The sequence below is a fragment of the Paroedura picta genome, chromosome 5 (genome assembly GCF_049243985.1).
Source record: "Paroedura picta isolate Pp20150507F chromosome 5, Ppicta_v3.0, whole genome shotgun sequence".
Lineage (NCBI taxonomy): Eukaryota > Metazoa > Chordata > Lepidosauria > Squamata > Gekkonidae > Paroedura > Paroedura picta.
In genome coordinates this window covers 87070554-87087596 of record NC_135373.1, presented here as the reverse complement: position 1 = coordinate 87087596, position 17043 = coordinate 87070554, and the positions used below count along the sequence as shown (strand labels likewise).

Sequence of the window (17043 nt, the reverse complement as noted above, 5' to 3'; positions counted from 1 at the left end):
CTCTCCTCTTGCCCAGATTAGCTGTGGGCACAGCCTTTGCATGTAGGCTCTGCCTGCAGCTGGTTCATTTCCCCCATAGAGTTGGAGCAGGTAAGATTTTTTCTTTGCTTCAGCTTAAAAACCCCATGAGCCTCAGAAGCTGCGCTTGGACGCTCCCAGGTACAACAGAAACAGCCTTTGGTAAGCCCTGTTACCTTCATTCTTGTGGCTTTCATTAAAATGCCACTTTGGTCTTCCATACATCTACAAAAACAGGATTTCCATATTTTGGATAACCAGTTTTATATATTTGGAGAAACATTCATCAGGCCTATATAATTTTGTAGCCTAATTCAAACAGAACTTTTTATTTGTAAAACAAATATTTATTATTTATTTCTTATTTGATTTACTACCCGTCACTCCTGGACTAGCAGGCTCATGGCTGTTTACAATACATCAAGAAATAAAATATCAAAGCAAAATTTTAGTAATTGATATCTTCACTCAACCTGATCATCACAGGTTATCAAGCATCCCAAAGGCCCTCCTCCTGAGCCCTCCCTCCTATGGCACCCACCATAATTCTGCCCAACCCACTGGCTATCAGTATGTGTTAATTCAATGTTTCCCACATTTTTCTACCATTCCATGTTGCTTGTTGTTTCACTTCATTTTTATTAATATAAGTTATCAGTATTCTGTTATATGTGAACCGCCCTGAGCCTTCAGGGAGGGCGGTATATAAATATAATAAATAAATCTAGGAACAGTTAAACCAGGGCACTATTTCTGTTCTCAGTATTTTATTCATTTATTCATTTATTAGACTTACTAGGGGCAAAGCCCGTTGTCTCCAAGAATACAACGGGCGCTAGAGCTTGGCAGTGGGAAGAAGAAGGGGAGGAGTTGTCCAGTCTGTAAGGGCATGGGGTTGTCATGTGTGTTGTGTGGGAGGTTGTGGTGGCATGGTGGCAAATGAGGCCATGGGTGTGGAGATATGGGTGTCAAGAACCTGTGGTGTGGAATGTTCGTTGAGTGTGGGAGAGGACTGACCTTTGGGAATTGTGGCATAGTGGTTACAGATGAGCTTTCCAGAGCAATGTCCTCAGATATGTGAAGGGAAAATCAGACTGGAGACTCTTCTTAGGGGAAGATTACATGGCAACCAATTCCCCCCAGTTCTGCGTCATTTCCCTTCTTATGTGAATTAGGCCACATTCACCGAAATGCCCCTCTGCCCTAATACACATAGGGTAGTCACAGTACACAGGTGTCCCCCCTGTTCCTTCTGTCTCCCATATATTCACTGTTGGTAAAATGTTATGTGCCCACATGCTTCTTTCATGGTTGCTCCTTAGAAGAACGGATTTTTGTACCCTATTGCTTACTACCCAAAGGAGTCTCAAAGCGGTTTACAAACACCTTTTCCATTTGTATCTCCACAATAGTCAACCTGTGAGGCATGTAGGGTTATGAGAGATCTGAGAGAACTGGGAATGGGCCGCAGTGACCCAGCAGGCCTCAGGTGTCTCAAAGCATTTTCCAATCGTCTTCCCCTTCTCTCCCCATAGCAGACTCCCCATGAAGGAGGTGGGGTAGCGAGCCTCACAGGGAAGCTGGCAACCCTAAGAGGAAGACTGTCTGTGCACAGCAGTCTTGACCTTAGTAAGGTTTTTTATACTGTTTTTTTATTTTCCAGGCAAAGGTTATTTGCCAGTTACTATTTCAGTTACGATGTGTCTCCAGACATTTACTTGTTCTCTATTTAGTTTCAGGCTGTAAATATTTATTTAGATCTTCCTGCACTTTCCATACTCACAGGACTGATGCTGGTCTGCCTGTCTGCGCCCCAGAACCCATAGGCCAGGAGGGACACTCCTGCACCACTCCCTACCAACTGCAGGCAAAAATGGCTCATTTGAAGGCTGGACTCTGAGGCATTGTACGATTTTGAAGTCCCACCTCCAAACCTCCAGGAATATTTCCAACCCAGGGGTAGCCAACCTACAGGTGTGGCCTGGAGAGCTCCTGGAATTACAGCTCACCTGCAGAGTATAAAGATCAGCTACCGAGGCAGAAAGGGCTACTTTGGGGAGGGTTGTGGTAGAGAAGAAACATTTAAGGCTTCCCACCCAGGTTGTTGTTGAATTGAAAGACTTGAGGCCTACTGCACAGGGTTGTTGTGCAGATGAAACAGGAGACAAAAGAGCCAGTTTCCTCTGCAGAATAACGCTGTGCAGTGGCCTCAAATCTGCAGAGAGTTGCAAAGAAGAAAGACACATGGCTTGGCTGTGTCTAACCCCCGGCCAGAGCAGTATTTTAAGTGAGAAGGGGCTTTTCTGTGGCCTCCCTGTCAGGCAGCTGTTTGGCAGAAGGGGAAAGTCCCCTCCTCAAAAGGAAGGCCCTCAGGCTCCCCTGCGTTGCTCTTGGAAATGCCTCCTTCCCTCAGTCAGGGCCTGTCAGAGGTTCCTTCGCAGCAGGCCTGAAGGGGGGGAGGGGGAGGGGGAGCACTCTGCAGCCTCCTGCCAGCTCTGTCAGGGTTCTGAGGCAATTTACAGTTGGACATGGCAGTTAGGACAGCCTTGAGGCAAAAAGGCTGGTGCAGCCTGTCCAAGCCTCTGTTCTCATCCCCCTTGGCAGCACTATTGACCTCCTCTCCCTTTGGTGGTCAGGAGCAGACTGGCAGCCAGACTGGGCTGGGTGAATGGAATTTTGGTCTGTCCTGGTGAGGGGCCAATAGGAAGGCACTTTGCGCACCTCCCCATTGGCTGCTTGGCCCTGGATGGACACTCGGAGGGCCCAATCAGAAGCTGCTTCGCGGCTCCTGATTGGGCCCTCTGAGTTTTTATCCTGGACAGGGCCCGCCCTAACTCCTCCCCAGGTGGCCTTACTCTTTTATTTAATAGGACCCTGTCCTATTTAAAGATAGACCACCATTCTCAGCAAGCTAGCTCATGGCGGTTCACAGAATTAATATAAAAACATAAAACAAATCTCCCATAAAAACACCCCAATATTAACATCCAAAATTTCTAACATAAAAATGGCAGTATACAATTCAAGATATTTTTTTAAAAAACAACCCTCCTTCCATGCTTCGGCCCTCCCACATTAGTCCAGATAATGACCAGTGGTTGATGGTCAAAACCAGAGAGGCAACCGGGGATAGCCATCAACAGCTCTAAAGCTGCATCCAAATTCAGGTGGGGGATGGACCGAATGTTAGCTACTTCATAAATATTTGCAAATATTCAGTATTGCCTTTCTTTTTCCATGTTTGGAGACATCAGTGCTGGATTTCAACAAGTACCCTTTTAATCAAAATTTGTAGGCAGGTTTTAATTTCATATTAACCTTGTGGGCACTATATTGTAAACACAGCTTGTTATAAATGCTAACTAATGAAGCTTTTTAGGCTGAGGATAGAAGGAAAATACCATAAACTAATGGATCAGACAATAGCTATAGGTAAGCCTAGAATTTCTGTCTGCATATTGATTGGCTTGCCGGCAGACCTTATCTCAGCACCATCCTGCAGTCATTTGCCAAGCAGGATCACCTGACGGAAGTACCATCTTCCCCTACAAAACTATTTATTCATCCCTGAATCTGAACAATTTGCCTCTCAGTACATGTTGAACAGCTACAGACTAGCAGATAACCTTGCCTGAGCCAGTTGAACCTCTGACCCACCTCCTATGCCTAATAGTTATCTATAACTATTTTATTTTACCTTACCATCTCACATCTCACACATAATATGTTTGATGATGCTAGGAAAGATTTTCCAAAGACCTTTATGGGCCACCTCTGAAAAAGATGTCATTCTTCAAAAGTTTAGCATCATAAATAAGGGCTTCCCCTCCTCTGCTTTGTTCTTGTTATTATTTGCCCTCTTCTCTATTTTTAGCAGTATTAGTCAGTTCTCTGAAAATGATTACTGTTATGGTTTTGGAAATAAGCAAGTACTTGGTCTTTTGGGTTAGATTTACATTCTGTCATCCAGCTGATCTCAATAAGAGACCAGTAAGTATAAGGATTGGCAAGGTCCAACAGTAGCTGGCCAATCAGATACTCTTATTGGTCCAGAAACAAGGCCACCAGCATCTGCATGGCATTGTTTAGCTATGACTGTGTGTGGCAATTCAGTTTAGCTGTTGTGACTGTTATAGAAAAAACTTTGTCTAATCTTTTAAGAAGCCATTTAAACTAGTGGTCATCATTATGATATCATCTAGAGTAGGGTTGCCAATCTGTAGGCAATGACTGAAGATCTTCTGCTATTACAATTCATCCTCCAGGTAAAAAAGATAGCTCACCTGGAGAAAATGCCTGGCCTGAAAGGTGGACTGTATGGTGTTACATCTCATTGATGTCCCTCCCCAAACTCTGCCCTCCTCAGATTCGATGCTCCAAATTTCCAGATATTTCCCAACCCTGAGTTGGGAAGTTAGTTAATGCACTCCATGGAGCTATACAAAAATTAGAATTCCAGCTTTTCACATTTACAGTGATATCTGTTGATTTATGATGGGGTTCATTCTTAATCTTTCTACATCAACTCCTTTGTTTTCCACCTTAACATTGAGAATTTATACTTAAAAACTCACAGTATAAACTTCCATAAGAATTTCCAATATGGTTTCAGACATGCTCATATTGCAATAAATGTTAATCTTTAAGTTACCACTGGACTTTCATTTTGTTTTTGTTTGTTTGTTTTTGTAGTCTGCCATGAGTGCCACAAGGTAGAAAAGTGGTTAATAAGTGTTTTAAATAAACAAACAAGTAACAATGAACATGCATGTTAGAAGCTGCCTTATACTGAATCATAGCCTTGGCCTATCAAGGTCAGTACTGTTTCCTCAACTGGTAGCTGCTCTCCAGGGTCTCACCTTCTCCCTGGTCATTTCAACTGGAAGTGTCAGGGATTGAATCTGGGAACTTCTGACAGTCACTGAACCACAGTCCTTCCCTCATTAATCCTTTTGCGATCAGCATGACATTGTATTGCCTTGCCTTTTAATTCAAGATGTAGTCATCCTTAAGTGCTTGCATCATAAACCCTAAGCACATAGACAGTTCTGAAGAAGCTGCTCTATGTTTCTACGTAGAGAGTCAAGGTGTGTGTAAAATCCCCAGTATATACGTTTTTGCATAAGTAGAGGTATTTTATGAACACAGTCAGTGTTTTCTCTCAACTTTTAATTATACTAGTCAACCAGTAGTGATAGATCAAGATAGGTGGCCGTGCTACTCTGCTGTAGCTAGAGAAGAGCAAGAGTCCAGTAGCACCTTTGAGACAAGCAAAAGTTGTGGCAAGGTATGAGCTTCTGTGAATCACAGTGGTTCATGAAAACCTGTACCCCTGCCACAAATTTTGTTAGTTTTTAAGGTGCTACTGGACTCTAGTTTTTAAGGTGCTACTGGACTCTTGCCCTTTCATACAACAAATAGTGGGAGAATCACAGACAAGAACAAAGAGAGCAGGCAAACATGCCATTTTAATAGTATTAATATAGCAAATTCAAAAGATTTTAGACCACCCAGTCTTTTCAGATCATCTTTAGATTTTAAATAACATCTGTGTAATTCAGTCAATGTTAACTTGAGTTTTGTGCCCATGTAACTGGACAAACAATTAAAAATGGCTTCTTAATCTGAATTTCTCCCAATTTATTGCCAGTCTTTCAAACTTATTTCCTGTATATGAAATGAAATATAAGTATTTGCTGGCCATTTTCTGTTGGATTTGCTTTCTATTCCTTCAGAATTGTATTCATGGATACAAGCTGAGACTATAGAAAAAAGCCAGGAATGTTTCTCTGCACAAAAAGGGTTAGCATGTGAAGTGAAAAGACAAAATATACTTTCTTTGTGCTGTTACTAATTGAATGGGTCTTTCCTGCAGTATGAATTGAGCTGGTTTTAGGGAGTTAAAATATGAACTTGGTGTTGGAACATGCATATCCTGTTTTTAAATAGTTTTTTTAATGTAAGTCATGGTAGATTAAGCAGTGCCAAATATGGTAATAGTATTAGGCTAGAAAATTCCTTACAATTGTGTCATCATGCCCTGGAAGAATCCCATCTATTGTAGCCCAGTGCTGTTTATTTACATGAACCAGCTGCATTGTACCAAGTTTATGTATTATCTCTTTGATTTAAAATGGACTATTTAATATCTACAGATATGCTTTCAGGTAGAAATACATGAAGATTTCCCCCTCAATAAAATCAAGCATAATTCAATTTAAGGGTCACATATAGGTCCTCAAAAATTACCCTATAATTCTACAGCTTGTTAATAGAATATGTCCCTCTTAATAGTAAGGGGTGCTGGGGTGGGCTGAGTCCGGGATCAAAACTCCTAGATTGGCCCCTTGGCCCCGGACTGACAAGTGGAGGGACCAATCGGAAGGCGCGAAGTGCCTTTTGATTGGGCCCTCACTAGGACAGACCAGAGTTCCATCCAGTCAGCCCAGCCAGGGGCAATCTGGAGACATGGCTGCCAGTCTGCTCCTGACCACCACAGGGAGAGGAGGTCAGCAGGGCTGCCAAGAGGGATGAGAACAGAGGCTTGGACAGGCTGTGCCAGCCATTTTCGCCTCACGCCTGTCCTAATTGTCATGTCCAACTGTAATTTTGCCTCAGAACCCTGATAGAGCTGGCAGGAGGCTGGTGAGTGCGCACCCTTCTCCACCTCCCTTCAGGCCTGCTGCGAAGGAGCCTCTGACAGGCCTTGACTGAGGGGTGGGAGCCATTTCCAACGCAGGGGAGCCTGAGGGCCAGTTTGGTGTAGTGGTTAGGAGTGCGGACTTCTAATCTGGCATGCCGGGTTCGATTCCCCGCTCCCCCACATGCAGCCAGCTGGGTGACCTTGGGCTCGCCACGGCACTGATAAAGCTGTTCTGACCGGGCAGTGATATCAGGGCTCTCTCAGCCTCACCCACCCCACAGGGTGTCTGTTGTGGGGAGAGGAATGGGAAGGCGACTGTAAGCCGCTTTGAGCCTCCTTCGGATAGGGAAAAGCGGCATATAAGAACCAACTCTTCTTCTTCTTCTTCTTTTGAGGGTGGGGAACTTTCCCCTTCTGCCAAACATTTGGCTGACAGGGAGGCAACAGAAAAGTCCCTTCTCACTTACAATACTTCTCTAGCCGGGGGTTAGACACAGCCAAGCCATGTGTCTTTCCTCTTTGCAACTCTCTGCAGATTTGAGGCCACTCCACAGCATTATTCTGCAGACAAAACTGGTTCTTTTGTCTCCTGTTTAATCTGCACAACAACCCTGTGCAGTAGGCCTCAAGACTTTCAATTCAACAACAACCTGTGTAGGAGGCCTTAAGTGTTTCTTCTCTACCACAACCCTGTCCAAAGTAGCCCTTTCTGCCTGGGGAGCTGATCTTTATACTCTGCAGATGAGCTGTAATTCCAGGAGCTCTCCAGGCCCCAACCTGGGGGTTGGCTACCCCTGGGTTGGAAATATTCTTGGAGGTTTGCCTTCAAAGGAGCCATTTTTGCCTGCAGTTGGGAGGGAGTGGTGCAGGTATGTCCCTCCTGGGCTATGGGCTATGGCCAGCCCTTACCAGCAACTGTTTGTATTCTGGGGCGCAGACAGGCAGACCAGCATCAGTCCTGTGAGTCTGGAAAGTGCAGGAAGATCTAAATAAATATTTATAGCCTGAAACTGTAAATAATGAACAAGTAAATGGCTGGAGACACATGGGAACTGACTTGACCTTTTCCAACCTTGGCCTGGCAAATAAAAAACCCTTATAAAAAACCTTACTGTCAAGACTGCTGTGCACAGAGAGCCTTCCTCTTAGGGTTGCCAGCTTCCATGTGAGGCTCTCTACCCCACCTCCCTCATGGGGAGTCTGTTATAGGGAGAAGAAGGGAAGATGATTGGAAAATGCTTTGAGACACCTGAGGCCTGCTGGGTTACTGCGGCCCATTCCCAGTTCTCTCAGACCTCTCATAGCCCCACATACCTCACAGGTTAACTATTGTGGGGAGATGACTGGAAAAGGTGTTTGTAAACCGCTTTGAGACTCCTTTGGGTAGTAAACAATAGGGTACAAAAATCCGTTCTTCTTTTAAGGAGCAACAATGAAAGAAGCATGTGGGCACATAACATTTTATCAACAGTGAAAAAAATGGAGAAGCAGGAACAGGGTGGACACCTGTGTACTGTGACTACCCCATGTGTATTAGGGCAGAGGGGCATTTCAATGTCTGTGGCCTAATTCACACAAGAAGGGAAATGATGCAGAACTGGGAGGAATTAGTTGCCATGTAATCTTTCCCTAAGAAGAGTTTACAGTCTGATTTTCCCTTCACATATCTGAAGACATGGCTCTGGAAAGCTCATCTGTAACCACTATGCCACAATTCCTAAAGGTCAGTCCTCTCCCACACGCAACGAACATTCCAAACCACAGATTTTGGGGGTCGTGTCTCTGGTGGGTAGAGTTTGGGAGGGGAGGAATGCCATAGGGTCCATCCTCCAAAACAGCCATTTTCTCAAGGAAAACTGATCTTGGTTGCCTGAAGACCAGTTGTAATTCCAGATCTCAAGGCTCTACCTGAAGGTTGGCAATCTTAGTTTATGATGAGCTGATATTTATTGAAAGCTAGAATTGCCAAATAGAAGAGAAAACCTTGCCGAGGGAGTTGACTCTGTAAAGGAAAGTTCCTTACTGAAAAGAGGTATAGCTTTACTGTGGACAAATGAATGTACTGCAAAGGCAGCAGTGGGAGGAGGTTGGACAATAAAAGAGATCTGAGATATAGACATGCTAGAATCCCTTCTAACCTTCGTCCCATCTCTCTGTTCACAGTGGAGGCAAAGGTGAATAACCCACCTCTGACACTGATGCTGTGCAACACCAGGTCAATTAACAACAAAGCCTCTACTCTGCAAGCCTACTTTGCAGAGTACAGAGTAAACCTGGTCTGTGTGACAGAAACCTGGACCAGGGAGGGAGAAACAGTTGCCCTTAAAGAGCTAGCCCCTGCTGGTTCTCTGCCCTCAGAGATGGCATGTGCTACAAATGTAAATATATTAATATTTCACAGATTTTGAATGCATATTTTTGTTCCAAAGTTCAGTGCCTGTGATCTCACAGAACGTATAGAAGTACTAGTAAAAAAGCCCATTGTATGAAGAAGACAATGGGCGCTAGCAGGTGGGGACCAGAGCGAGCGGCAGGCGAGGGACAGAGCGAGGGACAGGCTACCTGAAAGAGGAGGCGGGCGGCGGCTCCTCGGCGTCTCGTAGTTTTTGCCGGGGAGTCCCAGGTGTGGTGCGCTGGGCTGTGGCGGCTCCTCTGCATTTTTTTGTTCTTCTGCGGCTTTCCCGGCGGCTCCATTGTGTTCTGGGGCCATGAGGGCAGGGAGCACCCAGCAGGGCTTGGAGCTGCGAAAGGCTTCTACAGGGTTAATGTTTGTCTGCTGGCTCTCGTGGGCGTGCCGGCTTGGAGCTGCGAAAGGCTCCTACAGGGTTTTTCTTTCTGCTGGCTCTCGGCTTGGAGGTGCGAAAGGCTCCTACAGGGTTTTTTTTCTGCTGGCTCTCGGCTTGGAGCTGCGAAAGGCTCCTACAGGGTTAATGTTTGTCTGGTGGCTCTCGTGGGCGTGCCGGCTTGGAGCTGCGAAAGGCTCCTACAGGGTTTTTTTTCTGCTGGCTCTCGGCTTGGAGCTGCGAAAGGCTCCTACAGGGTTTTTTTTCTGCTGGCTCTCGGCTTGGAGCTGCGAAAGGCTCCTACAGGGTTAATGTTTGTCTGCTGGCTCTCGTGGGCGTGCCGGCTTGGAGCTGCGAAAGGCTCCTACAGGGTTTTTTTTTCTGCTGGCTCTCGGCTTGGAGCTGCGAAAGGCTCCTACAGGGTTTTTCTTTCTGCTGGCTCTCGGCTTGGAGCTGCGAAAGGCTCCTACAGGGTTTTTTTTTCTGCTGGCTCTCGGCTTGGAGCTGCGAAAGACTCCTACAGGGTTTTTCTTTCTGCTGGCTCTCGGCTTGGAGCTGCGAAAGGCTCCTACAGGGTTTTTTTTCTGCTGGCTCTCGGCTTGGAGCTGCGAAAGGCTCCTACAGGGTTTTTTTTCTGCTGGCTCTCGGCTTGGAGCTGCGAAAGGCTGCGGCAGCCATTTTCGGCGGCGGCCAGCTGGCGGCGGCGGAGGCGGCTGCTGGCTGTCGGGGGCGGCGGCCATTTTGAGAGGTCCGTCGGAAGAACGGACGGGAGTCCCCGGCAGCCGCGTCAGTCCGCCAGGCAGGGAGCACCCGCCAGCCGCGCTATGCGCGGCTGGCGGGTGCTCCCTTGCCAGTGAAGCAGGGAATGGGGAGCCGCGCTTTGCGCGGCTCCTCATTGCCTGCTTGGGCCGGGATGGACATTTGGAGGGGCCAATCAGGAGCCGCTTCGCGGCTCCTGATTGGACCCCTCCGAGTTTTTATCCCGGACCGGTCCCGCCCTAACTCCTCCCCACCACCCCTTACTCCTTTATACAGTCCATGGCGCCCGTGGCGCCACGGGCTGTGTACAGATAGTTAGCATTCTTTTGGCTTGTATTACTTGTTTCATTCTTTACTTTTTATTGTTTTGGTAACAGCTGAGGTTTGTTTTGTTCACAAATCTGTGCTCTCAGCAGGTCAGTAATCCTGAGTAAAATAGTTTCATTTGATGCAAAGCCAAAGGCAGAAACACTTGTTCAGGGCAAGCCCTTGTATGTGCGAGTTTGTAGCTTCTAGATGCTGAAACTAATAAAACTGCCTCGGCTGTAGGATTGAAACATGTATTGTGTCAATTTACCTTCAGTTGCCTGATTGTCATTGACAGAAACATAGATTTTTATGTTTCATCAGTCACCTTTTTGGGGCAGTATGCCAGCCAGCAGAGAAGGGTATCCGATGCATGTATGTAGTACCTACTGGAATATGCAAGATCAGAAGTGTGCATGATTAAGAAGCATATAAAGAATATCCAACACGGGACACTGGAAGAGATGTGTATTTAGCACAGTTTGAATAGGAGCTATTTGATGTTTTTAAAATAATGTTCTCCAAATAGGCTCAGTTGGAGACTTCCTGCTCCTTTGAGCGTACTTCCTCCCTTTTTGCCTTAAGACATACTGAATAATCAAAGAAGAACAGTTAGGCAGGTCTCTTCTAGGGTTGTGCACATCTGCGTCCAAATCAGCCGCTCCAGGCTGCCGCAGCCAGCACCTCACCGCAGGGGGGGGGGTGCGGTGTGGTGAGGCGCTGGCTGCGGCGGCCTGGAGCGGCCAATTCGGACACAGCTGCGCACAACCCTAGACTCTCTTCTCTTTATATACATAATTTCCCCCTGTCTTCACAATTAAGCTATTTTATTCTTTTAAGTAGCCTGTTGATTCGCCTCTTCTCTTGCATATTTAAACTCTGCTGGCAGTACCAACAAATTTGCCTGGAGTTTATTACTGTTGTGTCTGGTGTGTGTGTAGAACTATGAGGATCAGTGAGCTGATACACAGTATCATTTTGCTGTGTAGTGCAGCCAATGCATTGATGCAGTTATTACAAATAGTCTCTGTGGCATTACATAGAGGCCATTTCTGAGGAAGTGTAGAACATCTATGTATCAGTAGAAGGATCTCCCTGTTTATTTTAGAAAACAAAAATAGACTCCATTGTCGGTAGTGTGAATGTTTTTTGTGTGTCTGAATCCCTGTCTTTGAAAGAAATAACGAATTGCCGTTGTTTGTTAGGTAATGTGAGATATAAAGGACTGAGGCGATTTTTTTTAAAACACCTTTTCTAACAATTTTTCCCCCTGAGGCTTCCTCAAGTTTTTTTTAACAGAAAAATTAGAAATTTGGGGGAACACAGGAAACAAAACTCACAGGGAGCATTTTTCTTTTAGAATAAGTAATAATGCTTCTGAAAACAAGTTTTTAAATACTCAAAATGTATATTATGAAGAAGTCTGAGGAGCACTGAAACTCATACTATAGTCATATGCAACATTTCTAATGATTTGTTTAATATAAATAATTGGACAACAATTAATATGCTCTTTCTTCAATTATAATACATTATTACTCAGCAGACTCTGCCAAACAGCACCCCCCCCCCCCAATCCTGACCAACTGTGAGGCAAGAATTGATCCCAGTGAGAGACAGCTCTTCATGGGATCAGCTGTTTGTCAGGGGGGGCAACTCGAATTGCACCCCTCAGCCTGAAAAACAGCTATTCCTGCACAGTGGCTTTTCTCGCCAGGATCTGTTTGGGCTGTGCAAAGGGGCTGGTTAGACCCCCTATCTACACAGCCAGCTAAATGGCTGATCTTGTAAAGAGATCACTTTGCAAGATCAGCTGTTTGGCAAAGTCTCCAGTTTTCTGAAATCACTTGTTGCCCTTTAAGCCTGACATCAGGGCCTGTGGGCCTCTCCTATCCCCCCCCCCCCCTCTATGGTCTAGACCGGTTTGTTTCAGGGGTTTGGTCATCTGGGTTCTGGCACATCCCAAACCAGAATTTTCCAGTTTGTGCCCACCCTCGCACAGCAGTTTGCAATTCTTTTTAATGTATTATGTATATATGACACTTTTCAGATAGAAAACAAAGATTTTAATTTTCATAAGTATACCAAATATTGTATTACTAGCTTCAAAGCCTGTTCCTAAGAACGGGCCTTGAAAAGGGTGCCTTCCCTTGTCCCCCAGACAGGCAGCTTAAGGTGGCTTTTGGCCGCAGCTTGCAGTCAGATCAAGTGAGGTGGGCGGGGGCTGGTCAGCTCGTTAGTAGGGTTGGGACAGAGCTCCTTAGGAGGCCCTAAGCAAGGACTAAGCAAGGCCCTAAGCAAGGCTGGGAAGCCCTCATTAGCAGGCCCAGCCTTGCAGGCCATGAGGCCCTCATTAGCAAGTCCAGCCTAGCAGGCCGGGAGGCCCTCCTTAACAGGTCCTCATGGCTCTTTGCCCAGGGCCCTCTCCTCTTACCTGCTGCTGGCTCCAGGTACTGAGGCGCATCTGAGAGCAAAGACGCTAGCATCCAGGGAAGGAGGGTGGGAGCTGCAGGGGCAGAGCCAATCAGGGTGCACCCTGATTTGCCCTATTCTAACTTGGACAGCCAGACACATTCTGTCCCCCAGGCTGCTTCACAAATATATAGAGGAACCATGGATAAGGATATGCTGAGATAAATAATGCATTTATTGTTAATTAGTAAGATAACAGCATTTGACAGTAGAACAAGTATTACATATATTAAAATGTTCCCTCAATTTTTTTTTGAAGAAGTGATATTTTGTGATATTTTTTCTCCCCTATGATTTCAAAATTTACAAGAAGTTTAAATCTCCGTACTGCTGCCACATCTCTGGTCTTCAGAAATTAAGTTTATAAATTTAGCAGAATAAGAAGTGACACTTAAATTTCACAGCACATCAAGCTCACTATATTACTACATCAATATTTATATAAATAGTATGATGTAAATATGAATTACTACTAAAATTATAATGAAGGATGTGAGTGTACATGGTTTTGAAAAATTGTTTGAATTTTTTGTTTTGTTATTACATACAAAATAAATAACAAGTTGTATTTTTACACAGCACAACACATACACCAGATGATGACGTTCCTAGTAGATATTCACGAGCAGCAGACAGGACTGGATATAGCAGATATAGCAGAGAAACAAATTCTTCTGGGAATATAATACCAAATAACTCTTTGGAAAAGAAAATAGAAGATCTTGAAAAGGTAACTACCACAATATAGCTCTCAGGTCTTAAAACTGATTTATAGTATGCTTGTAAAATAAAGGTTTTCTAAGGGAAACTAAATAGCACTTTAAAAATATCTATACTGATGATTTCCAAATCCTGGGCTGGGTCATATATTTTATGTGAGTTTTACATTTCCTGTTATATGGTAACTATCAGGGGGCAAAGTCTCCAGTTTTCTGAAATAATTTGTTGCCCTTTAAGCCTGACATCAGGGCCTGTAGGCCTCTCCTATCCCCCCCCCCCTTCTATGACAGTAGAAACAGGGGGTTGGACTAGATGGCCTGTATGGCCCCTTCCAACTCTAAGATTCTATGTAACTAAACGTGCTTTTTTTGGGTTGCTTAAATGTTGAAGGAATCTTAAAAAACCAAGGGAGATCTTGTCACCTTTTTCTACAATATCAGTTGTTTTGATTGACCCACCACAATGCATTATCCCAAGTCACTGACTGCACCATATAATCTCAAAGCTACGTTCCAGGAATCTCAGTGGATGCTTAGAAGCAGCTGGGAGAAGAAAGTCCAAAAATAACCTTTAATGTTGGGGTTTCCAGATGATGGCTGGCAACTGGTGACAGGAACATGGGGGAACTGTAACATTGTATGTGCCACTGTATCACTTCCAGAGGGAACCCATCAATTATGCCAAATAGCTCTTGGAATTGCCTGAAACTCTGTGGAAACCCCACAATTTCAGTGATTCCCATTAGCTACTTTACATCACTTCTGGGTTTTCCCCAGAAGCATAGTGACACACATGACAGTAACATTTTTTCCCATTCAAGACTGTAGTGTTGCAGGAGTTAAATAAATAACATCTACATCAACTTTATAGAAATGAATTTGCTCTGTTGCAGATTTGTTTTGCCTGGATACCAGAAGAAAAGACTTGATTGTGTGACATTATCACATACAGTTGGGCTGTCCAATGTATTCCTTTGTATTATAGTTCTACGTTTTAATGTATCTTTTAACTTGGGTTTTAACTTGGGTTTCTTGTTCAGGAACTTGCAAAGGAGAGGCAAGAAAACCTAAGGCTTATAAGAATAGCAGAAGACAAAGAAGAGTTGATTGGTAAACTGAAGGAAGAAATTGATTTATTAAACAGGGTAAGTAATTGTTCGATATAAGAAGATGAAGTGACTGTGACTTATTACAGTTGTCCTCCCTATAATTTCAAGGTCAGTTAACACTTTTGATGAAAAATTTAGTGAATGCTGAACAAGAATAACATAGTTAACCAGTTGGTTCCTTTTCAGTACTGATATAGGGATGGGCACTAACCATGTAACAAACCAAAACTTGTGCCAAATTCTGGCCAGAGCAGCCCTTGGGAGGCAATATTTGGCATGTGTGTAGTCTCCAAAAAATATCCAAGCAATTGGATGTGGTTTGGGGGGTGAAAAAAGCTCACCCAGAAAAAAGCTTGTGTGTAAAAATGCTAGACAATGATGGGGATGGTGTTTTCTAGCCTTGGAAACATAATTGGGGATGTTTCAAAGCCTGCCAATAACAGAGTTCCCATTCATCACAATGAGACTTAGATCTATAAAAGTGTAGGACGAACCTGTGTTCTCTTTGTGATTTTGGATGGAGAGGGAGTACTTGTGAAAGAATTTTACTGCTGGGCATGGTGGGATTGCTTAGCTCGCATACTCAGGGGCCACAGGGACTGCATTTTGCCCTGGGTTTCTCTGTGTTGTGATTCAGTTTTTCTTCGTATGTTTGTGCATTTGCTGCACAGGGTGGAAAAATTGGGATTGAATTCCACTTTCACGAAGCAAGCATTTTTGTTTAGTGGAATTTTCCTGCTACTTCTTTGGTGATTTTTCTTCCTTTTTCTTTTCGTCCCCCCCCCCCCCTTTCTTGGGTTGCAGTAGCATGAGGGATTGTTCTTTGGGACTTTTGTTTTTGGACTCCTTTGGGGAAGGGGTGTCAACTTAATTATCTGCCATTTCATCTCTCACACACACACACACACACATCCAAAGATATCCAACTCCTTGCTGCTTCTGCATCCATTGGTATGCACTCATCCAGCCTTTCCTGGCCCAATGCTAGGTACCAGCTGTGCCTCCCAAACATAGGCATGGGGACACAATTCCATTTCACCACATGGAAATACTTCCACACTCTGGAGAGAGTTAGAGTGTCAAGGCCGGGACCCACCACAACTGGCCACCACTATTCTCCAGAGGCACCTGCAAAGGCCACACCCCAGTTTGTCACCGATGGAAGAAGGAGTGTTGGCCATTAGTGGAAGATGGAAGAGGCCCAATCCCACTCAGCAGAGAGAGGTGGGGAGGAGAAGCAGACCACTCAAAAAAGGGCTCCGGGCATTGTGGTTGGGACTACAAAGCAAGCCTCCCTCCTATACAACATGCTTACAGGTACACTGACAGTGCTGGGAAAAATGGCAAGGGTGAGGGACTCGGAGAGCTGCCCCCAGTGTCCTGAACTTCCAGAATCAATTCAACTCAGCAGAGCAGCTGGGTTCTTCTCCAGTTCGTGCCCATCCCTACTGATGATAGGCTAGCTGTATTGAGCTATAAGGTTCAGGTTGTGGTGGGGATCTCAGGATAGTTGTGACAAGTGAAGCTTTTTTTCTTAATGTATTGTCTTTAATTAGTTGGAAATCACTTAGCTGTATAACTGTTGTTAGGAGTCTACACGGTCCTGTCAGGCTTTTAAACAATAAACATTATTTCTTTGCTTAGGAATACAATTTTTTAAAAGAGTCTTTAATGGGAAACTAATCCAATATAGCTTCCTTTTGTTTTGTTTTAGCATTTAAAGTCCAGGCAGTTGTTGTGGTTGGACAATGTCCAAGTAGTTCATACTTTTAGTCCTTCTGGAATGTTATTTCTGCTATATAGACATTCCACAAAGTCCTTTTTATATTTTTGAGTAAATTTAAAGTATTTTGTCCATATGTCTTAAAGCTGTTATGAGTTGTATCTGTGCTTTCAAGACGGATATTTTATGCTTGAAAAGTTAAGAAGACAAAAGTTAAATAGAATATATTACATTGAAAAACTGGTTAATTTTCTTGTTTATAATATGTCTCGTTTCTGAACGGGATTTCATAACATACTGCAAATTTTTACCAGATGTCGGAAGATAGTAGATGCTGATTTCAGAAACTTTTATTCTATGTTCATTGTAAAATACAATGTTCATATTATTTATTACTTTCATATTATAGATATCGAGATTTGTGTGCAAGACTCTCACATGTGCACGCATGGCTTCTTTTGTAGTTCAAGCCCTGACCGTAACATTTTATTGAAGTAACTCCTAAGTCTTT

The 17043-nt window shown here is 44.2% G+C and overlaps 1 protein-coding gene across 1 annotated transcript in view; it reads left to right on the top strand.

Moving 5' to 3' along the window:
* PAWR (pro-apoptotic WT1 regulator) overlaps positions 1 to 17043 on the top strand; it is a 76186-nt gene that overhangs the window by 54757 nt on the left and 4386 nt on the right. The window contains exons 5-6 of the mRNA XM_077338896.1: positions 13561 to 13711; positions 14741 to 14845. Coding sequence (XP_077195011.1) covers positions 13561 to 13711; positions 14741 to 14845 — 256 coding nt within the window. The remainder of the gene's footprint in view (positions 1 to 13560; positions 13712 to 14740; positions 14846 to 17043) is intronic.